Source organism: Ochlerotatus camptorhynchus, unplaced genomic scaffold, assembly GCF_037179485.1.
Source record: "Ochlerotatus camptorhynchus isolate MF236.1 unplaced genomic scaffold, CSIRO-AGI_Acam_v1.1 ptg000020l, whole genome shotgun sequence".
NCBI lineage: Eukaryota > Metazoa > Arthropoda > Insecta > Diptera > Culicidae > Ochlerotatus > Ochlerotatus camptorhynchus.
Window position 1 is genome coordinate 310,534 of NW_027040512.1, and position 26,351 is coordinate 336,884.

At 40.9% G+C, this 26,351-nt stretch overlaps 5 protein-coding genes across 5 annotated transcripts in view; 2 read left to right on the plus strand and 3 right to left on the minus strand.

The window, feature by feature from the left end:
- Gs2 (glutamine synthetase 2) overlaps nucleotides 1–26,351 on the minus strand; it is a 457,408-nt gene that overhangs the window by 240,888 nt on the left and 190,169 nt on the right. The gene's annotated exons all lie outside the window — the stretch shown is intronic.
- Nucleotides 6,586–8,503, plus strand: LOC135703287 (zinc finger protein 761-like). The gene is made up of 3 exons (XM_065224465.1): nucleotides 6,586–6,861; nucleotides 6,918–7,063; nucleotides 7,129–8,503. The coding sequence occupies exons 1-3, from the start codon at nucleotides 6,727–6,729 to the stop codon at nucleotides 8,501–8,503; spliced, it is 1,656 nt and encodes a 551-aa protein (XP_065080537.1). The 5' UTR covers nucleotides 6,586–6,726.
- LOC135703232 (zinc finger protein 37-like) lies at nucleotides 8,682–10,796 on the minus strand. Its single transcript, XM_065224357.1, has 3 exons — nucleotides 10,559–10,796; nucleotides 10,334–10,488; nucleotides 8,682–10,270 (listed from the first exon to the last, which is right to left on the minus strand). Exons 1-3 carry the CDS (start codon nucleotides 10,691–10,693, stop codon nucleotides 8,842–8,844), a joined length of 1,719 nt encoding a protein of 572 aa, XP_065080429.1. The 5' UTR covers nucleotides 10,694–10,796; the 3' UTR covers nucleotides 8,682–8,841.
- IleRS-m (Isoleucyl-tRNA synthetase, mitochondrial) lies at nucleotides 18,393–21,516 on the minus strand. Its single transcript, XM_065224266.1, has 3 exons — nucleotides 21,292–21,516; nucleotides 18,954–21,225; nucleotides 18,393–18,893 (listed from the first exon to the last, which is right to left on the minus strand). Exons 1-3 carry the CDS (start codon nucleotides 21,463–21,465, stop codon nucleotides 18,451–18,453), a joined length of 2,889 nt encoding a protein of 962 aa, XP_065080338.1. The 5' UTR covers nucleotides 21,466–21,516; the 3' UTR covers nucleotides 18,393–18,450.
- twin (CCR4-NOT transcription complex subunit 6-like twin) overlaps nucleotides 24,865–26,351 on the plus strand; it is a 504,060-nt gene continuing 502,573 nt past the window's right edge. The window contains exon 1 of the mRNA XM_065224368.1: nucleotides 24,865–25,822. The gene's annotated coding sequence lies outside the window, so the exon portion shown is untranslated. The remainder of the gene's footprint in view (nucleotides 25,823–26,351) is intronic.

Sequence of the window (26,351 nt, forward strand, 5' to 3'; positions counted from 1 at the left end):
CCAGCCCAAGCAGATCCATAGCAACGGCTGATCAATAAATTCGAAGAGGCAATCTACCGTTGCACTTTCGACCACTAAAGCTGAGTACATGGCCCTATCAACGGTGACCCAGGAGGACCGAAGCAAAACGAAGATATAAAAATACTCGGCGTATCATAATGTCCTGCTTAAGGGGGATGTTAGAATAGTGAATGTTGAGCGTTTTTTTACATGGAACGTGCGAAATTATCAATAATGCTATTTATTTATTGTTTTAGCCTTATACGATGAACTTCGTAGATGAACAATCTGGAGAAAGATGCCACAAAAGATATAAAAGTAGTCGAATTAATCTATCTCGTCAGACATCTGCAAATGACAATCTCACGGACATGATGAAGACAGGTTTAGCGTGGGCAGATCCCTAGTTTTCGTGTCTAGATCAATTAGCGAGGTGCAGGAAGAAACCGTGCAAGGATAAGCTGGTTGTTTTACACTCTGACTCTGATCGATAGAACTGTTTGCGCACATCGAAGGTAGGTGAGCAAATCGGCGATCATCTCTTTTTCCTGTGGTGGCGGGGGGAGATACCCCTCACCGTCCCTCCCCAACAGGGGAATTTGGTAAAAGAGATGAACAACCCGATTCGTGCCTTCCTCAATGGAATGGAACTATCAACTCTATACTTTCATCTCCTCATCTATCGTATAAAATAACCACTTTAAGTCTGATATGTGACGTTAAGCTTCTCCAACTATGTAAATTGTTAACTTCACGCATGGAGTAATGCAAACACGATTAGTTAAAGTATTTGTCAATATTTCTCGATTACTTTTTCGAAGAGATGTATCAGCTTTTGTAAACAATGCATTTGATCATGTAACAAAATTATGAAAGATTTTGAACATTAATAGCTCAGCTGCCCCTGGACCAATTTCAACAATGTTATCACCAATCGATCAGAAATATTTCTACGCATCAATAGCAATGCTTCCGACTGATGATTTTCGACAAGAAACTATTGAAAAGGTGGTAATGTTAAGCATTGTCCAATGTATAAATAAAAAGTGATAATTTTATCACTGTTTTCATGAAATAAACGTTCTTCACAGTCGTCATAATCGAGTACCACTTGGTTGCACATCATTCTGCTTTGACCAGAAAAGATATAAAAGAGCGCTGCTGCTAGCCTCAACTCATTTTCGCTTCGAACGGCGAGGTGGGCAGGCAGCAGTAGGAAGGTGGTGGCAGGTTAGGTAGTTCGCTCTTCTACCTAACAAGCAACAATGACTGGTCGTGGCAAAGGAGGAAAAGGTCTTCCCTAATAAAAATTGTATGGTTAATTTGCTTAACGACGTGTTCTGGGTATCATCCAAACCATTTATGGAATAGTTCAATAATTTGGGTTATCATTCGTTTACGGTTATTTTTTATTAGGGTTGGTAAAGAAGGCGCCAAGCGTCATCGCAAGGTTCTTCGTGATAACCACCATCCGTCGTCTGGTTCGCCGTGGCGGTGTCAAACGTATCTCCGAGGTGAACACGCCAAGCGTAAGTGGTCATGGATGTCATCTACGCTTTGAAGCGATAGAGATGCACTCTGTACGGTTTGGAGGTTAAATCATCACCAATTTTGGCAACAAAACGGTCAACAAGCTTATTACAGTAAAGAGTTGGAATAGAATTTATCTGTACCTGGTTGTCCATATTCAGAACCACACGCCCCAACGACCGACACAAAATGCTCTCCAGAGTTGTAATCTTGTAACCAAACTTGGAAGCAGGGGTGCAAGTGATTTTGATCGATTCTGTTCATCAACAACGATAATGGTTATAAATTGTTTATAATCCCTGCTAAACTTCAACTGAAATGGTTATGGAACTTTACATGAACGTTTGTGTGATAAAGTTTTAACCTTATGTATTATGGTTTTTTGGAAGCGGACCTTACAAATAATGGGTTGTTAAGAACCATTACCATTCCAAATTCTTGTTTTCTCCATACATTTTCGGAAAGAGAACTATATTAGAACGTTTTTACTTATGGTTTGAGAACATGAATGGTTATGGTTATGGTAGTCAGTAAGGTCCATTAATGGTTTTGTATTATCACTCAACTTTACGTGAAATATATCGTGAATTGGTAATCAGTAATTTACAGGCAACCAATTCGCGATATATTCCACATAAAGTTGATCGATGTTACAAAACCATTCATGGACCTTACTGGTTACCATAACCATTACCATTAATGTTCTCAAACCATAAGTTAAAAGGTTTTAGTATAGTTTTCTTTCCGAAAATGTATGGATAAAACAAGCATTTTGAATGGCAATGGTTCTTAACAACCCATTATTTGTAAGGTCCACTTCCAAAAAACCATAATACATAAGGTTAAAATTTTATCACACAAACGTTCATGTAAAGTTCCATAACCATTTCAGTTGAAGTTTAGCAGGGATTATAAACAATTTATAACCATTATCGGTAAGGTCAATTTATGGTTCGCGCTTATGCGGGTTTGTAGGTGTTAGCACAATGTGAAAGAGTGACTTGCCCCCTAGGGTTCAATATGCTCAATTTCTGGATGCTAATCCAAATTTTCCTTCCAAAATAAGAGGGAAAGTGGGCAAAATGAACCACTTTCTGAGGTCTGCTCTAATAAATGGGACAATCACCGTCACCATTCAATTCTGCACATTTTTTCACATAAGCTACAGCTCATGAGAGCATTTCCAGCCCAAAACGCAAACCGGTTGGTCATGAGTGTTTCCGATTTGAATGAAACATTTCTCACGTGTTCGCTGCTACTAATGGTTGCATTTTTCATTTAAATATGATTTTTTCCTCCAGAGTAACTTTTGAAAAGGGCGTATAAAAAAATGGATTATTTTTTTTTCAAAAAATCATAACTTGAAAACTATTGATCTGATCAAAATGACATATCAGAAGAAGTTTTAGGTAGTTAAATTATCTTTGCGGAAAAAAAAACACTGAAAGAAAAACTTAGTAAATTAGTATTTAAAAAACGTAAAACGATGATTATCTCAAAACACCTCCCCTTCGATCTTTATAATTTTTTTTTCAAGAAAACTGAAAAAATGCCCTAATATTTGGTGAAGAGTGTATGCTGGTAACTTTCTTAAAAAAAAATCTATAATTTTTGAAATTTTTGTTGGTTTTTACAAGTTGGTGAAATTGCATATTTTTTTAGTAAAATAGTAATTTATTTGGATTCTACGCATGATTTTCAAAAACTTTGCATAAAAAAATTTTTTCCTTAGTCCAGCCGTTCTCAAGTTAATGCAATTTAAAAAAAAATAATTATAATAATTTTCTACATTTTGGGCCATTTTCAAATGTTAGTCGTGATGTCCAGCAACGAGATGTTTTTCCATGAATATATATTAAAAAACAAACAATTCATTCTCAAATATGGTAGCTGTCAGACTTACCCGTTTCTATTTAGACGCAGCAGAAAAGAAACAAGTTTATAAGTAAATACTCTCAAATATACCCAAATAATCAACAAACACACTCATGTACCTTTTTTCTGTCCTCTATTAGTTGTATACCTGAATAGAATTGTGTATGTCATAACAGAGGCTCAAAACATAAACAGGTAAACAAATATGTTATTAAACCTGTAATTGAGATAAATTCTCTAGGTACTTCTCTGACGTATACCACATTGTGCCATCCCGCGATATCACAACTACATAAAAAGGCACCCCGTGGAGGCTTCTTACACTCACACTTAAAAAAGTTTGCTATAATCAATTGTACCTAATGAAGATAGGTATAATGTCAACATTGTAATTATTCTGCTACATATATATATATATATATTGGGACGTTCTTCACCTGTTCTGTATCCGCTGATTTGCCGCAGATCCCGCCTCTCAAGGGTGAACAAACTGGCTGTCTACAAACAAATCATAGCACCTGCGATCCTCTACGCAGCTCCGGTGTGGGAATCATGTGCACAGACTCACAGGAACAAAATCCAAATCACTCAGAATAGAGTGCTGAGGATGGTTCTTGATCGTCCTTTCGACACTAGAATAACAAATTTACATGAAGAGGCAGGCATTGCCAAAATAGATTCCCGAATTAACGAAATTAAGACTAAATTTGCACAAAAATGTATTTTATCAGAACATGTATATAGCAGTTGTAGGTTAGTTGTAGTTGTAAATAGTAGTTGTAAGTAGTCTCCTTTTTTCAAATTTTAAACAAACCAATCCCACCAAGGTGGTCATTCTTAAAACAGGCCTGATAGGACTAGGAACTGTAATTAATAATAATTTTAATTGAAAAGGAACTAAAGCTGAAAAGACGCATCTGTGTCACTTGATAAGGTATACATGTAAACCACACAATACAAGAAATAAAGATCATTTAAGTCAAGTTCTTCACCTGTTCCATTCAGTTCATCTCTCTTAGCGTTTCAAGTTAAAAAGCAAGTAGTTTTTTACGATGGATAACAATTTCAAGTGTTGTAAACCTCTACCTAAATCAATTTCAAAGCATGACACAGTAGCAGTTCAGTTGTTTATCTCAAAATTATTAGAATTTTTAAAGTCGCAAATAACAGTCCAAAAGTGTATTTTTATGTTAGATAGAGCAGCATCACAATACAAAAACATAAAAAAATTGCTAGCCTTTGTGGATTTAAAGATAAGCATAATGTAGAAATGGAATGGCATTTTTTTGCAACTTCACACGGCAAAGGTCCTTGTGATGCGATTGGCGGTACCCTTAAGAGAATGGCAACCAGAGCAAGTTTAGCTAAGCAACACGAGCACCCTATAACGAACCCTAAACAACTGTACGACTGGGCAAATAGTCGTAAAGAACACGGAATTTGATCCAATTTTTAAGAAAGTGAAACCAATTCCTGGAACTCGAAAATATCATTGCTATATTCCAGTTTCAAACAACCAAATTGCAGTAAAGATATTCTCCAATTCAAACGATACACCCAAATTATTCAATGTATTCAAATAATATGAGTTGTAAAATAAAATAATAAATATATACTGTATATACTTACCCTAATAAAAATTGTATGGTTAATTTGCTTAACGACGTGTTCTGGGTATCATCCAAACCATTTGTGGAATAGTTCAATGATTTGGGTTATCGTTCGTTTATGGTTATTTTTATTAGGGTATCTCAACAAATCTTTCATTTGACCACATCAACGTGCTTCTCTTCCGCTGCCTCTAGATAGAAACGGATAAGTCTGACAGCTACCATATCTGAGAATGAATTGTTTGGTTTTTAATATACAATCACAATCACAAATAAAATCTCGTTGCTGGACATCTCGACGAACATTTGAAAATGGCCTAATATGTTGAAAATTGTTATAATTATATTTTTTTAATTCGCATTAACTTGAGAACGGCTGGACTTAGGAAAAAAGTTTCAATATGCAAAGTTATCGAAAATTATGCGTAAAATCCAAATAAATTATTATTTTATAAAAAAACATGCATTTTCATCAACTTATCCAGCTTTCCATGCTCGGTAATGGCGGCCTGTTTGTATGAATAAATGTATCCTTCACTGTGCTTTTTGACACTATCTGGATGTTCGAATTTCAACCCCTTCCCTTTCCCTCTCCCAGGAACAGAAGAAAATGGAACAACATACGCCCTCCAGTTAGTGTCAAAAAGCACAGTGAAGGATACATGTATTCATACAAACAGGCCGCCATTACCGAGCATGGAAAGCTGGATAAAAATCAACAAAAATTTAAAAAATTATAGCTTTCTTTTTAAGAAAGTTACCAGCATACACTTTTCACGAAATTTAAGGGTATTCCATCAATTTTCTTGAAAAAAATAAATTATAAAGATCGAAGGGGGGGTGATTTGAGATAATCATCGTTTTACGTTTTTTTAATACTAATTTACGAAGTTTTTTTCTTTCAGTGTATTTTTTCCGCAAAGATAATTTAATAACCTAAAACTTCTTCTCATATGCCGTTTTGATCAGATCAATAATTTTCAAGTTATGATTTTTTGGAAAAAAAATAATCCATTTTTTTATACGCCCTTTTTAAAAGTTACTCTGGAGGAAAAAATCATATTTAAATGAAAAATGCAACCATTAGTAGCAGCGAACACGTGAGCAATGTTTCATTCAAATCAGAAGGGGTCGAGACAAAATTGACATTTTTTTTAACGATTTGAGCTAGAAATGCTCATGAGCTATTTTTCAGGACTCCTTCGTCCTACCCTGCGCCGTCTAATTAAGTGCGATTTTGGGTCAATTTTTCCCCGTGCGTTGGGTTGTTTTGTTTAGCCGTGCATGCATTGACTTCTCGCCGCAGGATCTCACCAATACAACCTTGCTAGTGTATAGCCGTGTAAAATCGATTTGTTTTCCATTTTCACCACGAAACCTGCTGTAGTAGTGAAACTGCTTACTAATGCTAACTAAACTACGAAAGGGACGTCCAGAAAGCTGGTCTACACCGGACTTGCTCTGTTCGATGTCAAGTCAATTGAACGCCGACTACCAGATCCGGGGTGAGTCGAATCAACTCACTTGAACCGTACTATGTTGGCCTTCTGAAATCACTTGCGGTGAGAAGAGTGTTTATGCTCGCCAACATAATGTAAAACATTGTAAACAATGTTATCGGTTCACGGTAAAAATACAAAAGTTAATAACCGTTTTACCACAATCGGTGCAGAACAAGCACAATTAAGCGGATAAGAAGAGTGTTCTAAAAATGAGTGCTTTGGATGTGGAACGAATATGCCGGCTATGCTGCACCATAAAGTGCCGTATGCGACCCTTGTTCGAACAACGGCAAGAGTATCCCCTTTCGTTGCGCCAGATGATCTACGCTATTGCACAGCTAGAGGTAATAGGACAGAGATTCTTGATGATTTCAGTTTCACAAATTTTGTGTTTTTCTAGGTCGATCCCAACGATGGCATGCCCCAGAAAATTTGCTCACTGTGCGTCACCAGCCTGATGAAGATGTACAACACTATCGTGAATTATCGGGAAAATGATTTGAAGCTAAGGAAGCAATTTAACCGACCAACCCAAGAGGATACGGTGTAAGCAATCCCTTCGGCGAAAACGAGATATTGGGAGTACTGATGTCGGTAGTTTTACATTTTAGGCAAGTTGAAGAAAACTACCTTAAACAGGAAGTCGTGGAAGATGATGGCTCTGGATCGAAACCACTGAAACAAGATGCTGCTGCTGCTGCTGATGATGATGATGGAAGCAGATCAACAGAACTAAATATCCGTATAAAAAACGAGCCTCTGGATGAACACGACGAGGAAAGCCAAGCTACTGTTACAACCCAGATGGTGACTGTTCATAATTGGAAGCCGACTGCTGTTCAAGGAAGGGAACCAATCCCGAAGCCGAAACGAGGACGACCGCGCAGCAAAGTTGAAGATCCAAACCGGCCCAAATTGCACGATTACAAATGTTACATTTGTAAAAGCGAGTCTCACGGGACGGCCGCAGCCCTTTTGGCGCATCTAAATAGTGAGCATAAGGATCTGCTGCCATTCACTTGTTCCGAGTGTGTTATGGAGACGGTGGTCCTAAAAACCCTACTGACTCTGAACGTGCATCTGCGGCAGCATTTGAATCCGGAAAAATGTCCATATTGTGACAAGCGCTATATTACCCAATATAAAGTCGCTATCCACATACAGCAGCAGCATGGTTCGATAGAAGATGACAACGCTCAGTGTCCGACGAAATGCGATCACTGTGACGAAGAGTATCCTTCCAAGGTTTCGCTGATGCAGCACGTGAAACGCGTGCATACTGCTCCAGCCCCGGTAAGCTGTGTGGTTTGTGGTGAAGTATTCCACGGAAGGGCCAAACTACGCTCCCACATTCAAAGGCAACATGGTCAGAGTAAAAAGTTTGAGTGCAACATTTGCCAGAAGAAACTTACTTCGTTGAAAATTCTACAATGCCATTTACAAACGTTTCATTCGAACTCGAGTCACCAATTCAAATGCAGCTACTGCCCGAAAACGTATAGTACGAAGTCGTCGAAGCGAGCTCACGAAAGGAGACATACCCGAAACCCGAACTATAAGGCCAAACAAAATTGGACGCAGTATTACACCCCCTTGGAGGGAGAAGAAGGTCTGAAAAAGAAGAAATGTAAATGCCACATCTGTGGGAAGATTACGAGAAAAATTACCGAACATCTACGGAGCATACATTTCCCAGTCAAGTTCGGTTGCGAGATCTGCGGTAAGAGCTTCAAACTGAAGAATAATTATCAGCACCATCTGACGACGCACGAATATGGGAAAAGCCACCAGTGTCCGATCTGTAAACGGACATTCGCCAACAAGAGACAACTGGTTCATCACAAGCGGACGAAACACCGGGATCAGCCATTCCGTCGGACCAGGTCGCTGATCGGGTTGGAGACCGAACAAGGGAACGACGACAAACCGGAGGAACAGAGATCGTGCAAGGTAGAGGAGGTTGAAGCGGACGCTGAAGTTCGTTGAGTAATTCGGTGACGAGGTTAAAGTTACCTACCAAAATAAATTTCAAGTACTATAACCAACGTGTGCGAGATGTATTCCGAAGTGTCCGGGTTTCTTGCCGATTTTAGCGAGCCGTGGAGGACTGTAAAATGGAAATTTAAATAGCCAGCTTAACTCAGTCGTTGGAATTAATGTTTATTAGACATCTTTTACTTGCTACAATGCGAAATCAACACTTTTAAAAGTTTATCATAAAAGCCAAAGTTAATTCATATTCCACGTAAAGGTATGATGATCCTATATTGTCATCCATGTACATCTTACATAATTATTAAGCTGCCCAGTGGATGGTAGTATTCTTAAGCCTTTTCCCGTACATCACTGCCGCTGTCTCCATCCGATTGCTTCTGCCTTTTGTCACCTAGCCAGTCCAGCGACTCGGCCAGTGGGTGACCTCGGTGCATCTTCGCCCGCAGATGGACAATCAGCTGCCGCCTGTCGGGAAATCGCCGCTCGCAGATCGGACACTGCTCGGTTTTTCCCTGCTCGTGCACCCGCATATGGGTCCTATAGTTTTCCCTATTTTTGGTACTCCAACCGCAAACATCGCAATCGTACTTGCGGGGGAAATGTACGTTCTGAATGTGACCTGTCAGCCATTTCGCGCCAACCACTCCACAGATGTTGCATCTTTTCTTCCTTAGATCGCCAGGTTTGGATTCTTCTCCCTGCAGGACGGTGTAGTACTCGCTCCAATCTTTCATCGGTACGTAGTTGGGATTTTCCATATGCCTCTTCTCATGAGCCCGCAGTCTGATTTCCATTCTGAATTTCTTCGAGCAGTAACTGCATTCGAACGTCTCGTTCGAGTGGAATGTTTTCGTATGATTTTGAAGATTTTTCAACGCAGCAAATTCCCTGTTGCAAATGTCACACACAAATTTCTTGTCCGGCTCGTGGCTCTTTGCGATGTGCAAGCGCAGTAGATACCTTTCCTTGAAAATTTCCCCGCAAAATGCACAGCTCGCTGCTTCGGCAGAGTGCACCTGCTTCATGTGCTGTAGCAGCGCGACCTTGGAAGGGTACTCTTGGACGCAGTATTTGCATTTCGACGGACGCTGGATATAGTCAGCCACCGGGGCGTGCTGCTTCTGCACGTGAAGTGCGACCTTATATTTGCTGTCGTATCGCCTGTCGCAATGTGGACATTTTTCCGGCTTCAAATGCTCCCGCAGATGGGCGTTGACCCTTAGTGCCCCTTTGAAAACAACCTTTTCCATCGTACACTCGGAACACGTGAATGGCAGAATATCCATGTGGGCACTCATGTGCTGCACCAGGGCTTCGGTCGATCCGTGAGATTCGCTTTTGCAAATGTAGCATTTAAAGTCGTGCAAATGAGGTTGATACATATTTTCATACTTGGTGGCATAGCGGGGGCGTTTGGGTTTAGTCTTCCTCAGGGGTTGCTTCTGCTCTTCAGTGCTATCCTGCGCTTCGGACCTCCACTCATCATCATCAGCATTATTTCCATCCTCGCCTGTATCTTCTACCATGTTGTCATCACCGGCTATATTCTCTATCTTAACAACAGTCTCAACAAGCTGACTTCTAACGTCGGAAACCACCATAGGGGGTATTACCTCTGCCTCATCAATATTTTGTCCTACCGGAGTCCACTTGTAATCAGCTTTATCATCAACAGTCTCAATTTGCTCGTTCTGCTGCGACGACTCGTGATATTCTTCCTCCAGAACTTCCTGTTTGACGCAGACATTATCCACTTCCCTGAAATTCCATACATAATTATAAGAATCAAGAAAACAGGAATCCCTCCGAAAAATAACTTACAGAATGTCCTTGATTTCGAAGTGCATCGTTCTGGTAAGCTGCTTTCGCAGCTTCAAATCGTTGGTCCGGAAAATTTCCACTGTTTCGTAGATCCTTATCAATGTTTTGGTACAGGTCACGCAAATCTTCTGGGGCATCCCGTCATTGGGATCCACCTTTACAACAACATAAATCCAACAAATTATTACGGCGTTAGCCCGCTGTTCGGTTGTGCTGTCTACTTACCTCCAGCTGGGCAACAGCGTAGATCATCTGCCGCACCGGAAGTGGATGCTCTTGCTGCTGTTCGTACAGGGAACGCATACGGCTGTTTTGTTTGCAGCAAAGGCGACATATTCTCTTCACGTTCAGATAGCTCATTTCCGCTTGGTGTCGAAGTGAATGCAAACACTGTTTAATTAAGTTTTATTTTGATGTGCGAAAAAAAAATCGATTTTTTATCGCACCGAAACAGCTCACCGTCGCCGACAAGATCCTGATGATCCTTCAGACTGGCAGGCAAAACAAACGATGATGGTTCATGATGCTAGGCGCCCGTGATGCCGACGCCCAAGATCTATATATATTTAAACTACACGGAAATTAAAAAAAATCTAGTGAGTCGGGGCCGATTTTTCAAAAATCTAGACAAACATTTCAAAAGGTCCTATCAGTCATTTTGGAGAAAAATTGATTTGAATTTTTGCAATATATTTTTAAATGCCATTTTTAATTACGACATAAAACGATAATCTTTTGTTTTCTCAAATGCATAGGAAACACATAGAATTCGACTGAAGTGTATGTTTTTTCGTTTTATTCATAATTTTCAGGTTTAATTAGTGGTTTTGTTACATAGGACCTTTGGCTTTTTTCAGTATCAGTTAGGACCTGTCAAATTGGTCTGATTGCAAAGATTAATGTTACTTAAAACCTTGGTAAGAATACGGTTTAGAGCGAGGGGGGCGACACATCTAAATCTCAATTCTAGATGCTCGAAAAATCTCACACTAGCGAATCAATCTTCAAAAAATCATCTTTCATTTCTCGCATCTACTTGCATCGTGCTTCATCTTTTTGCAGGAAATCTTCAAAATCGACATAAATCTTCCTTCTATCAACTCAGCGTGCGTGCAGCTAGCCACAGCAAAACACAATCTTTTCTGCATCGTAGATAGAGTCGCCCCCCTCGGTTTAGAGGTCAGATAATTACAACTACAATATTATTTGTAATTGTTAATGGGCTTAAAACTACTATTCTGCCAATTTATTAAGTAAACAACGTTTATAATAAGAACTTGTCCATTATTTTTTTCTGATGTATGCAGGAAAAATGTAAGTGTGTGGAAAATTTGCATATTTTTTAAATATTCGGTATATTTTTATAAACAAACTGTTTTTTGCATTCTACATGATTCGTTTTGCATTTATTCGCTCAAGCTGTTCATCAATAATTTACATCCATTCATGTTATTCGATCAAATCTACATCGCTGTCCTCCAGTGGATCGAGATCCCGAGCGAAATCCACATCAAAGTGGTCTACAACGGTATTATTGTTCTTCTTCCTGCTTTTTCTGGAACTAAGTATTTGAGGAATGTTGCAAAATAATCTTTTTGCTTGACATATGGCATCAGTTTGCGTAAATCGTCCAATTTAGCACTTGGCAATTCAAGTTGTTGATCCGCAATTGGATCCAAAACCTCGTCCAAATCCACGCTTGTAATATCGCATGTCGGATTTGACAGAATTTTGAATAAGCTTTTGCCTTGATGTACTCCTGGAATCGCAATTAATTCGTCAACTCCATACCAGAACCAGAGCGATTGATTACAGGCATCGTAAATGAAATTTTCTCATATCCCACTTCCCAGTTAGATGTTGGATCCATAAAACTTTCTAAAGCTTCATGTTGATATTAGTATAGCATTTCCAACTAACTATTATGAGTTTTAGTTGTTCTATTCCACGTGAAACACGAGACGAAACAAAGGTCCTAATAGCATTTGTCATTTTTTTTGGTTGAATGACAGATTGGACTGTAAACATGTTTAAGGCGTTTAAGGTCCAATTAGAGAGCTGTGCGATATTATAAAAACTTTCAAATTGGACGTTTTTTCACATATTTTTATAATTTTCAGAATATTGATGATTAAAATTTCAACAAACAATACTTAGAGATGGTGAGCTCTACAGTACAGAGAAGCATTAAACTCGATTTGTTTACAAATTTCAGATAGGACCTTTTGAAATGTTTATCTAGAAATAACTGAAAACATCTACATGAAAACTTGAAACATCCTGAAACTGGATGCTCATAAATATTTAATTTCTATAAGGTTTTTCACCGTCGGGGTTAACCTCTATCTGATGACAGTGTTCAGTGGTACCAACCGGTGAACACTCGTGTTTATTTCAGTTACCATGGAGACGTAATTTGTGATTATCCCCGGTCCCTTTCAAATTGTATCATTATTTATGAACGGCCTTATATTTGAAATGACGTTTCACATTCATCTAGTGATGTCCGATTTTCATTCGAATAATCGTTTAACCGATTAACGAACCGAAAAGTAAACTATTTATAATCGGTTAGATCATGCCGATATAGGCATTAACATCTCCACAGGATCAGCACGGCAGCACAGCGAACAAAAAATAATCGATTAGTTGTTAATCGAGTAATTAAAAAATGGGACATCTCTGATTTTGGTGTGATTGTTTTGATAAAAATGAGTGCAAAATTTCATCTCTTCCGAGGGGGCAGCAAAACCACAAAATTACCTTGAATACGGGGGGTTCTCATTGGATGAAAGGGACCGTGAAAGAAGACACTAAAATTGAAAGTTTTTCTTCCGACAGTTTCATATTAGTATTCATCTTTGGTGGTACCAACAATCAATTCGAAACTAACGATTTTAGATTGGCTCATTACTTGACTAGCAATACAAACATACACACTTAGAAATTTTTACAGAAATCTGTAAAATTTTACCGAAATTTCAAAAGCTGAACGTTCGGTAAACAGTTTTGCAGATTTCCTGTAATATTTCACAAATATCTGTGAATTTTTCACAGATATCTGTAAATAATTACAGGAAAACTGTAAAATTGTTTACCGAACGTTCAGCTGTTGAGATTTCGGTAAAATTTTACAGAAATCTGTAAAATAATCTTAGTGTGTAGTGTAGTACTAGAATTTTGACTAGAATGGGATGCGTTAATAGATTTACTTGGGACCAATAGGCTAGTCAAGTAGTGAGCCAATTTAAAATTGTTAAGGCCCAAACGCAATGTGGACGGAAGCGGAACGGAAACGGAAAGTTTGACAGTTGTCACAAATGACATCAAGATGCCAAACCGAAATCGATTTGATTCCAACAAGTTTTCAATCCGACAAGTTGGCTTACTCAGATCGGGCTTTTCCGTTGCCGTTCCGCTTCCGCTGTCATTACGCTTGGGCCTTTAGTTTCCACATGTTTGTGAAAGGATGTTTCTCGTGGACATTGCAGAAGTGTGGTTTACATCTCACTGCCGAGCTCACTGCAGTCTGAAAAATTATCGAGAAAATCTACCCAAGAAAAAATCGACAAGTCCACGTAAACAGTACCACCATAGAGATAACTCTAAGACCAAAAGGTCCCGAAGAAACGAGCTCAACTTTTTGGCTCAGCTCTGGTACTATCTTCGGTCCCAAGCTAATCGCCCGCATAAACGCGAACCATAAATTGACCTTACCTAAAATGGTTAAAAAAATTTATAATCCCTGCTAAACTTTAACTGAAATGGTTATGGAACTTTACATTAACGTTTAATGATAAAGTTTCAACCTTATGTATTATGGTTTTTTGGAACTGGACCTTACAAATAATGGGTTGTTAAGAACCATTACCGTTCCAAATTCTTGTTTTCTCCATACATTTTCAGAAAGAGAACTATATAAGAACGTTTTTACTTATGATTTGAGAACATTAATGGTAATGGTTATGGTAGTCAGTAAGGTCCATTAATGGTTTTGTATTATCGCTCAACTTTACGTGGAATATATCGTGAATTGGTAATCAGTAAATTACAGGCAACCAATTCGCGATATATTCCACATAAAGTTGATCGATGTTACAAAACCATTCGTGGACCTTACTGACTACCATAACCATTACCATTAAAGTTCTCAAACCATAAGTTAAAAGGTTCTAATATAGTTCTCTTTCCGAAAATGTATGGAGAAAACAAGAATTTGGAACGGTAATGGTTCTTAACAACCCATTATTTGTAAGGTCCAGTTCCAAAAAACCATAATACATAAGGTTGAAACTTTATCATTAAACGTTAATGTAAAGTTCCATAACCATTTCAGTTAAAGTTTAGCAGGGATTATAAACAATTTTTAACCATTTTAGGTAAGGAAGAGATGAACTAGCCTATGGTTAAAAATCTCTATAATAAAGCATTAAAAAAAAAAAAAAATTTAGGTAAGGTCAATTTATGGTTCGCGTTTATGCGGGCGATGCACCTCTCAAAACTCAACGAACTTCTCATTTTATCTGTAAAACTTTCATAGCGGTATAAAAACGAACATACTGTAGTACCAACAATCAATACTAAACTAACGATTTTAAATTGGCTCACCCACTTTAGTAGCCTATTGGTCCCAAGCAAACGATTAACGTACCCTATTCTAGTTGAAATTCTATTACTACACTATGTTTGTTTTGATTCGCTACACGGAAACCGTAAAATACGCAAAAATGACTATAAAGGACTCAATTTTGACTATAAAGTATGCATAATCGGCTAAAACGGGACTACACCTAAAATGTGTGTATTTTTTACACATTTTATGAGTATCTGGAACTCATAAATGCATAAAATTTATTCATTTTTGTACTAGTAATTACTCATAAATGTGTAAAATTTTACTCATTTTGTAGGTAGTCCCGTTTTTATTCAAATATGTGTACTTTATAGTCATAAAAGAGTTTTTTGCGATTCATACACGCTAACTTGAAAGTACTCATTAATGAGTAAAAAACGACCCATTTTGAAGAAAAGATTAAACAATTTTACCCATTAATGAGTATCTGTTACCCATTAATGATTAACAATTACTCATTAATGGGTAACAGATACTCATTAATGGGTAAAAAAATTACTCATTTAATGAGTTAAGCCACTTTTCTTCAAAATGGGTCTTTTTCAACCATTAATGGGTACGTTCAAGTTAGCGTGTATATGAAAGTTTGACAGATAACATCAGGGGTGTGTGGATTCATGCAGAACATGCAGGGGTGAGTGAAATAGCTTGGGACTGCTTGGGACCGTTGTTCTGGTACTGAGTGAGCCAAAAATAATAATGATTTTCTTCGGGACCCAGTGGTCTTAGAGTTACCTCTATGGTGGAATTGCCAACTTCCTGTCGTTAACAGATCGTGAATTGAAGGCGGGCTCTTCTTCTCCACTTATTGGAACATCCCCTCGTGCGATGGCTTGTACATTACCGGATTGTAGGATTTTATTGTTGGAAGGAGATTCTCTTTGATCCCGCGGACTAAGCGTAAGTGTCTCTGCTTACAGGTTTACCCTCAATTTTGGGCCCTTCATACAATGGTAAATTGAATACAATCAGGTGTTGTACTTGATAGAGTCGTACGAGGTGGACTGTCCACTGTCTAATGGTTGTGCCTGCAACAACTAGTGGTTTCCTTTACATACATACACTGTGCTGAGTGATCAACCCCTTGGCTCCAGAGGAAGTTCTTGAAGAAGTTGACGGTTCTCCCGGGTTTGTTTTGGCTGAGGTTAGCTTTTGCGTGCAATGCTCTATAGATTTCTATAACGCCTAGCCGGGTTATATTAGGCTATATTAGCATAGAGGTAACTCTAAGACCACTGGGTCCCGAAGAAAATCATTATTATTTTTGGCTCACTCAGTACCAGAACAACGGTCCCAAGCAGTCCCAAGCTATTTCACTCACCCCTGCATGTTCTGCATGAATCCACACACCCCTGATGTTATCTGTCAAACTTTCATAGCGAATCAAAACAAACATAGTGTAGTAATAGAATTTCAACTAGAATAGGGTACGTTAATCGTTTGCTTGGGACCAATAGGCTACTAAAGTGGTGAGCCAATTTAAAATCGTTAGTTTCGTATTGATTGTTGATATTAGCTCGCAATGGGCATGAAAAAAGCACGCTTAGAACGAAAGGCGAATAAAAAATATCTTAAAGAACGATAACCCAAATGGCTCCAAGCCTACTTTCAGGAATTGACCATTTTGCCGGTGATTCCAGATATCCAGAGGACCATTTTCTGGCCATGGTATGCAATTTCGAAAAAATCACGGATCTCTAGGTCTACATTCAGGAATTGATAATTTTCCCGGTGAATCAGAATCTCCGCAGAGCCACTTCTCACGGCTTTTCCCGTTCCGACTGGCCAACCAAAGGTCCAACTGGTTTCCTGTTTGTTTCGTTCGAAAGTAGATAGTCATAGCACAGATAAACAGACATAACACATTGAATGTTGCTCACTGTAAAACATTCTCGCTAAAACATTACCGCCATCTGTTGAGTACACTGTGGTGGGCACTACGCTGAACAGATGACGGTAGTGTGTAAACGTCAAACGCAAGGGAATTGACTAGGCGCGCCACGGGTGGTGGTACTACCAACTACAATACTTTTAAATTGTCCGTTAAATGCTTGTTCGATGAACAACTTGCGAATGTTATGTCTGTTTGTCTGTGGTCATAGCTTTCAAAAAGTGGCTCAGCCAAATTCCCGACATGAATCGACACGCATTTTGCTACAAATTTCCCGGGTTTTTCCGTTCCGACTGGCCAACCACAGGTCCAATCTGTTCTAAATGAAAGTAGATAGCCATACCCGAATGGAAGCTGAATAATGATTGGTCATCGCACTGCCGAGAACCAGCCATGTCAACATGCATCGACACGCATTTTGCAGCCTTGGGGTTTTGTCAGTTAATATGGACACTTTCTCTTGAACATCGTATGGGCCATGATATGGTCTCCCCTGGGAACTTCATATTAGCATCATATGGTTTTCTCTGGAACATCATATGAAATTCGCCTAGAACTTTCTATAGACTTCCTCTGGAACTTCCAGAAGTTCGATGGGCTTCCTCCAGCAGTCCCATGAACTTTCTCCAGATGTGCGATTGCCTTTCTCCAGAAGTCCTCTTGATTTCCTCCAGATGTCCTTATGCCTTCATTCGAAAGTTTCTAGAACTTCCCTTCAGAAGATCATGGAACTACCCTTCGAAAGTTCCCATTGCAAGTTCCTTTAACTTTCCTTCGAAAGTTCCTTTAATCTGAACTTGAACTACGAAATGAACATTCAGAATGCTGGTCGATGTTGATTGTCCATTTCGCAGTAACTGCCCTCATGTCGACGTTCAAGATCAATCGATCAGAGGTGAATTGAATCAACTCATTTGAGGGGGTTAGAAGGAAAGGGGTGTAAGTGACTTTGATCGATTCTCTTCATCTACTTTCTCTTTTGATAGCCACAGCTTTATAAACAGATTTTGCGCTATTTCTGCAACATAGTTTGATAAAGGAGGTTCTCATCTAGCATCCAGAATGGCACACGAATCAAGGGATGGGTTTGCAGCTGAATTATTAACGAAAGAGTAAGTCGATGAAGAGAATCGATCAAAATCACTTACACCCCTTTCCTTCTAACCCCCTCATTTGAACTGTGTATTTCGACCAATAACCTTACAGCCATTAGATTACCATAAGAAGTGTCTACCAAAAGAAGTATCGTGATATCGTGCCATGGTTGCACCATTTCAGATATCGTTCGCGTATGGAACCCAAAGGCCCGCACATACACTGTTCAAGTGAGTTGATTCAGCAGGAGTCGGCGTTCGATTGACTTGACATCGAATACAGCAAGTCCGACCTCGAACAGGTCGATGGAGCAGGTGAACTCAAGATCGAGTCACGATACCTACATAATTGTGCAGCGAGTGTACCCAATAATGTGGAAACCGTGCGGGAGATCTTCGAATAGTTTTAGAGAAAAATCGATTCCAATAAATCCGCAACATTGTATTACTATTAACTATAACAACCAACACTTACCTGAACATCAAACAACAGCAACATTCACGCAGTCTTTGCTTTTAGCACCGTCTCGCAACGATCACAGAGAAGCGACCCCGCCCTACCCGGCTGCACCGTGAACCGTCGACACCGGGCGCACAGTTGTCGTTCCAATTTGCTAACCTTCACTAGCCGATGTTGGTGCTCGGAATCCACCGGTCCTTCCCGAAGGGTCAATGATCCGACCTGAAGAATTTCGCAAAGCTCAGAATTCGCCTCCGATTGGTCTAAGGTGGTCGGGTGAAGCTTTCGTAGCAACGAAAGGTTTTCCTTCGGGACCGTGGCTTCCACCGCCAGGAGCCACGTGTTCACGTCAAGCTGCTGTTGCTGAAACACCTGCCGCTTGAGATCGAGGGCTTGTTCGATGATGGCCGCCGATGATGCGTTGTCTTCTAGCTGGGGAAAGTGCGTCCGCCCTCGGCAGGATTTGAAGAATGGTTCGGAAGCTGTTGGGAAAATGGTTATTAGAAATTTGAATCCGCAAATACATGAGTGGGGTAAATTACCATGGTATGACCAACTTTCCTCCACCAGGAAAGGTGCGATGGGCCAAAGGACTTTACAGAGCACCACCAGTGTTTGGTTAATGATGGCTTGAAGATTGCGGTACTGTTCATCGGAGCCACAGTAGAGACGATCCTTGATAAGGTGCAGATAGAAACCGGACAGCGTTGATACGCAAAAGGTCAGGATGTTGGCCGACGCCTTGTTGTACTGATAGGACTCGAAGAGACTGAAAACCGCGTCATGAAATTGCTGCAATTGGTGCAGGAAGTACTGATCAACGAGTGCCAGGTCGGACGGGTTAATCTTTCGCTCTTCCCGGTCGGCCGTCACTCCGAGCAGGTACTTCATGATCCCGCGAATTTTCTGCAAGCTCTCAGCCGATGATCCCAACAGCTTGTGGCTAACGGGAATGGACGTATTTTGAATGGCATGCGCGGCCACCCACCAGCGTAGGGTATCGCATCCGTACTGTTTGACGATGTCCTTCGGAGAGATGATGTTCCCCAGCGACTTGGACATTTTCATTCCCTTTTCATCTACTGCGAAACCATGGACGAACACCGCACGATAGGGACTCTCATCCCTGGCGGCCACACTCGTCAGCAGCGAAGACTGGAACCATCCGGTGAATTGATCCAGCCCTTCCAGATAGAGATCGGCCCTGCGATCCCTTCCCAAGACGCTAAGCCACGAGATTCCTGAATCGAACCAAATGTCCAGGATGTCGCTTCCTTTCTCTAGATCCTCCGGTTTGAGGTTCAACTCAGACAGTACCTGCGGAGGAACGAGTTCTGCCACATCGGACTTCCACCAGAAATCGATGCTACCCGTCTTCTCCAGCATGGCACAGAGGTTCTCCACTATCGCTGGGTGAACGATCGGCTTCTTGGAACGCTTTTCGTACACCACGGGAATCGGGACTCCCCAAGCACGCTGTCTCGAGATGCACCAGTAGGGACGTTTCTGAAGTTGTCCTCGAAGCACCTTCTTGCTAACATCGGCCGAAGTGTGCGGAAAGATATCGACCTGCTCGACCGCCTTCAGGGCAGATTCCTTCAGCCGATCCGTGTTGATGAACCACTGATCGCTGGCTCGAAGCATGACCGGTTTCTTCGTTCGCCAATCGATGGGATAGGAATGTTCTATGTTGCCACAGGTCACCGTGTCGTCCTGGAGGCGATCCAAAATCAGCCGATTTCCATCCGTCAGAGCGAATTTACTGCGAAGAAAGTCCGGAGCCTGATGGTTGTAGCAACCGGCTTCGTCGATCAGCGACTTGATGGGAATTTTGTGTTCGAGGAAAACTAGGAAATCATCCGGACCGTGCGCTGGTGCTGTATGAACCAAACCCGTTCCTTTCTCTGCTTTCACGTGATCACCAGGTAGGAACGGCAGCTCTTCTCCAATTATAGGATGTCGATACCGCACTGACTCCAGCTGAGAGCCCCCCACGCTTGCAACTTTTTCCAGTATAGTTTGAAGTTGTTCCGAAAGGTATGGAATCAAATCAGAACCAACTAGCAGCAATTCTTCGCTACCCTCGGATCGAACTAAACTGTAGTCTAAATTTGGATTGAAGCAAATTGCCTGATTAGCTGGCAAGGTCCAAGGAGTTGTAGTCCAAATAACCGCCGAAATCTGCACACCGGAGTCCAACTTGGCCTTTATCTCAGGACAACCTTCTCCTCTGCTGATTCTCATTTTCAAATACAACGAAGGACTCCTGTGGGCTTCATCATACTCCAGCTCAGCCTCGGCCAGCGCGGATCGCGACGAGGGAGACCAATACACCGGTTTAACATCCCGATAGATCAATCCCTTTTCAAACAACTCCCGAAACAATCTCAACTGCGCCGAGATGTAACCCACATCCAGAGTCCTATACCAGGACTCTCTTCTGCTCCAATCAGCCGTCACGCCCCATTGCTCAAACTCTTCCTTTTGCTTCTCGATCGTTTCCAGTGCAAACTTCCTTGCCAGTTCCCGGACCTTCAACGGATCCAGTCGCTCACCTTTACCGTTTTTCTTCCTACCGTACGCCTCCAACGCCTTCAGCTCTATGGGCAACCCATGACAGTCCCATCCGGGAACATAGTGCACCTTAGTCCCCGCCACAATCTTGTGCTTCAGAATTAAATCCTTCAGTATCTTGTTGACGGCGTGCCCCATGTGCAGATCTCCGTTGGCATACGGGGGACCATCGTGTAGCACAAACTCCTTCCCCTCCGGCAAATTCTCCCGCTGCCAGGCGTACAATTCACTGAAACAAGTCTTAAAATTTGAAATTTAGCTCACTCCACACCAACTGGCGATTACAAAACAGAGAATGATCATCACCTTTCGTAATCGGTCCTGCACCGCCGAGCGCTTGTCGGCACTCAATCGCGTGGGGAACTTGGTTTTCGGTAAATTAATCGTGCTGGTGAATTTGATTTCTTCTTTGGGGGCACTTTTCGATGATAGGTTCCGGATCAGGCGGGTCAGTCCCAATTTGTGGCCACTACGAAGCATTTTCACCGGCGACGAGAGAAATGCCGATCCGAACGAGAACCGGTGCGGGAGGAAAACATTCGCGTGTTTAGATTTTGATGTCTTTGTTTACATTTGGATTTTCCGAATAGGGCGACCAAATGGCGCTCAAGATTTATATAGAAGGGCAGTTGGGGCTGGATAAAAAAATAAAATCGTTAAAGGGCATCTTTAGCGGCGATCCAATTGGTCGGTTTGGTAAAATTTTGGAACAGACCCAGACCGAGCCCTTGCACTGGTGGTCTATATTTTGTTTTAGACTAGTTCTAAAATGTAATTTTTTTAAACCAGTATAATTCTCGATCTATTTTGAACTGAATTTGGATCAAGGCACGCACTGTTCCAAACTAGTTTGACAGCTGTCGCACTCGAGATTTTGTGTTATTTTGTTTCGTTCTTGAGGTTTTTTTTTCTGCAAAACAAACCGATTTAGTTCCTCGATTTTCTAAGAAACGTGGGCGGAACAATCGACTGCTGTTGACATTGGTGTAGTTCCAGCTAGTGCTAGAGCGATAGATCGCGCTATCAGTACTGCTGTTGCTGCCGGCCCTGCTGTCGCAGCTGCGAAAGGATCACAAGGGAAACATTCGGACGCTTCTGTTCTGCAGGATTTTTTATGTTATTTTTGAAGGGTATATATATATACCGCTTGGGAAAACAACTTTTGATCCGAGGCTCGGAGGGCCGAGTTTTTCATACTAATCGACTCAGCTCAACGACATCGTAAAATGTATGTGTGTGTTCATGTGTGTAACGAAAAGAATACGCTCATGCTTCTCAGCAACTGCTGCACCGAATTGGACACAACTAGCGCCAAATAAAGGGTACTGTGGTCCCATTGAACACTATTGAATACTTTTGGATTCCGTCAACCGGTTCTGGAGATGGCAAACCTATCATGCTACACATCAAATCACATGCGAATTCAAAAACAAAATCATTGGTAATCAAATAAAGTACCCAAGACCACCTTGGCCACTTCCGGGCATGTTCTGGAAACTCTCAGGGAAGTCGAGGGGGCGACACATCCTGCCTGTCATATAAAGTAAGCATTACAAAAATAGCATTGAAGCTTATTAAAAGCTGAACCAACGAAATCTTGGGCAAATTGGGATTTTTCAACGATGAACAGTTGAATTCAGGCATAACATTTGATAACGGCACAATAGCATTTGTAAACAAACCTTCTTAGGCCCTTTACACGCGAACCAAAGTACGCCCACTCAAACCAACAACATCATCGCATAGGGGCAACTATCACCTTTCCGTAAGTGGTATTGGTTTGCGTGGGCGTACTTTAGTTCGCGTGTAAAGGGCCTTAGAATGTTTGTTTACAAATGCTTTTGTGCCGTTATCAAATGTTATGCCTGAATTAATGTTTTTCAATTACGTTAATCAACACCCGAGTCAACACCTATCAATTTAATGTTGTAGTTGAACAGATTTTTCAGATTTGTGTGAACAAAACTTGAACAGAAGTGGTAATAATAAATAGTACAGTTATTATTCAGTGTGCATCAGGCCATGTACCTGTCGCTATATCAGATTTACTCAAAGCGAGAATAGCTCCAAGACGTAAAGAATAACGTAAACATCACCCACGATAACAATAACAATGTACAAAATGTATTTTTGGATCTTATTATCTTCTTGTTAAATAATAATAAACAATATTAGATATTTACCTACTAAAATTAAAACCAAAATAAATCTAATTTTAACTATGCCACATTTTCAAGTCAAAAATTAGTTTTAAATTAAAAATAATCAGCCTTCAATTTCAACACTGATACACTTTTCATTAAATGAAATGTGTATCAGTGTAGAAATTGAAGGCTGATGATTTTTAATTTGACAGTTCTACAATTCATTTTGAAAGTTTTAACTTTAAAAAATATCGAACAACTTTTGAATTGAATGTTGGGTTTTGAAAGAACCAATGCAAACTTTTAAATCGAATGTTTGTTTTTTAGTTTATACGACATTTCAAGTAACATTGATCGATTCTCTTCATCTCTCATTCCATTGTGTTTGTCGTATTAGATTCTATATAAAAGCTTATTTTATCAATCTGTGTGCTGAAAATACCTGGGAATGTCTTAAAATGGCCATGGGGATACAAAGATAAAGTCGACGAAGAGAATCTTTCAATGTTACTTAGGACCTAAGGACCTTAGGACCAATTTGAAAGAATCTTGTTATTTATTATTACTTCTTGCGTGAGTTGCGTCGCGTGTCGCGTCTACCCTGGCCGCCACCTTACTGCACAATTCAAGCTGGACAATGCGTTAGGACCTAAGTAATATTGATCGATTCTTTTAATTGACTTTATCATTTGTTAATAACTCGAGAATAACTTGGGTACAGAACCGTTTCTCAACGTGTTTGTCGTATTAGAAGCTGGACAATAGCTTTTTTCATCGATCCGTGTGCTGAAAATTTATAGCTATAGCTGGCAATGTCTTAACATGGCCATGAGGACACAAAGAGAAAGTTGACGAATAGAAACTTTCAAGTTGCTTAGGACCTAATGCATTGTTCAGCTTGAATTCAAGCAACATTACATTACATTACATTACATTACATTATGCGAGACATTAGGTCCTACTGTGTTACCTGACTTATAACGAATATACGTTGTATACGAGTACCCCGAATACAACGTATGTCTCGTCTAATTTTGCATAGCATTTGCCATGTAAAATTAGACGAACTATACGTTGTATTCGGGGCACTCGTATACAACGTATATTCGTCATAAGTCAGGTAACATAGTAGGGAACTTCTCCAGATTCCTTTCGTCAACTTTCTCTTTGTATCCCCTCGGCCATGTAAAGACATTCCCAGGTATTTTCAGCACACAGATCGGTAAAAGAAGCATCTAATACAACAAGCACTAAAGAAACGGTTATGTGCTCAAGTTATTAACGAAAGAGAAAGTCGACGAAGATAATCTGTCAATGTTAATTAGGACCTAATGCCTCTCCGTCAGTACTACTTCAAAACGCATTAATTACTTTAAATACTTTTGATTGCATTTTAATCGAGATTTTTACTTCAACGCACCGATTCTTTGTATTGTGTGCCCCTTGCCGGTCGCAGAAAAAACTTTTCACTTTTTTTCCTCTTTGGGATGACGAGTTTTTCTTCCTCGAGAAATCGGTGTGCGTCAGGCCCTTTCAGCTAATGCGTCACGACTGTCAATGCTCCAAAACGTCAAACAGCGCTGGCTTCGTCGATTCTTTCCCACGACACACGCACACACTCGCCGATTCAGCCATCGCTCTCACTAACCCAACACCGTCCAAGCACAACACAAAGCAAAAAAGCAGAGCTGTGCCCTATCTAGATTGACCGAGCGAGAATCGACAGTCGTCGATCGAGCCAGCCATCCATCATATCCTATCGGTGTACATGTAGAGAGAAGGAAAAAACGCAGCAAAAATTTCGGAAGCGCCTCTATTTTCGATCAATATTTCCTGGTAAATTTCGTCGCAAGTTTCGCCAAGATTGGTGCAGCGGAAGGATTCGGTCCCAAGAAAACCCGTGTGTCGTGTCCGTGTGCCGCGCGCCGTTCGTGTCCGCCCGCAAATTCGTTCCGTGCAAAATCTGCGTACGAGAGTTCGGTCGAAGATTCTTCGTCGTCGTCGCCGTCGTGAAATCTTCCGCGACAAAAGAAGAGTGGTGCCTGCTTGCTTCCCTCCTATCGTCCGCTACAGCTGCTTGTTTGTCGTCCGCTCGCTCGATCGCTGCCTAAGTAGCTGGAAGAAGCTCTCTCTCTGTGTGTGTGTGTGCACGCGATTGTCCGTGAGCATTGTTTTTCTGCAAACAACAACCCGCAATCCCGGGGAAGAGCTAAGAGGAGAGGCATCCCGACTCCTCCAAAGGTTCCAGCAAAAGCGGGGCCGAGCGCTAGAAAGGTGAAGATTGTTGTGCGCTGTTTTCGTTCGCAGCGGGACCGGAAGTGTTGGTGTGAATTCTAGAATCTGCCCTTCGGAATCGCCGCGCGTGTGTCCCCCTCGAGGAAGGAATTGGTGATCGAAAATAAAAGTGTTCTTAGACGGGATCGGAAAAGTGGGAAATTTCGTTTCGCCGCGAGTGTACCTACTCTGCTGGAGGTTCAGTTCGCAGTGTGGGTGGGTGTGTGTGCGTGTGTGAGTTTGTGTGTGTGGGTGTGATTGTGTGAAGCAGAGAAGGGAAATTTCGCGAGTGTTTTCGTTCCCGTCGTCGGATTCCCTACGGGCGCAGCATTCTTCCGTTTGCCCGCTGGTTGGCTGGCTGCTGCTGTCGCCGCTGCCGGAGAAAGAGCGCCGTGTGTGTCCCCCGGAAGTAGATGAAGGTAAGAAGCCCTGCTCCACGGGAAAAGAAAAGATGGAAGCGCTTCTCGCCGGAAACTGACGGCACATTTGCGGGGGTGATTTCGTTGAATATATTTAATGCTTTTTTTTTGAAGGTTTGATGCGAGGCGGGTGAGACAGTGGGGGTAGCAGGGTGGTCAAAATTGTTTGTTTATTAATGTTGTATAACGCGCAGTTTGTGAAAGGCTTGTTTAATTATTCATTACGGTATGAATAGGGTAGAGAGCTACTTCGGCCTAATCGCCCATTTTGGGCCTATCGAGCAGAAAACTTCAAATGAATCCATGATTTCAGGGTTAACAAGTCAATTATGCGTTTGGTACGATACTTTAGTTAATAAACTACGGAACGAAGTCAATGAGAACGCGTGATATTAAGGTTTTCACCCATTATTCCTAAAAACAAAAGAAGCGCTCCGACCGAATCAATTTTTATCTTCATACGATAGGCCGAAGTGAATTCATTTGCGTTTCAATGGCGTTTCAATGCGTTAGGCCGAGTTTAGAATCC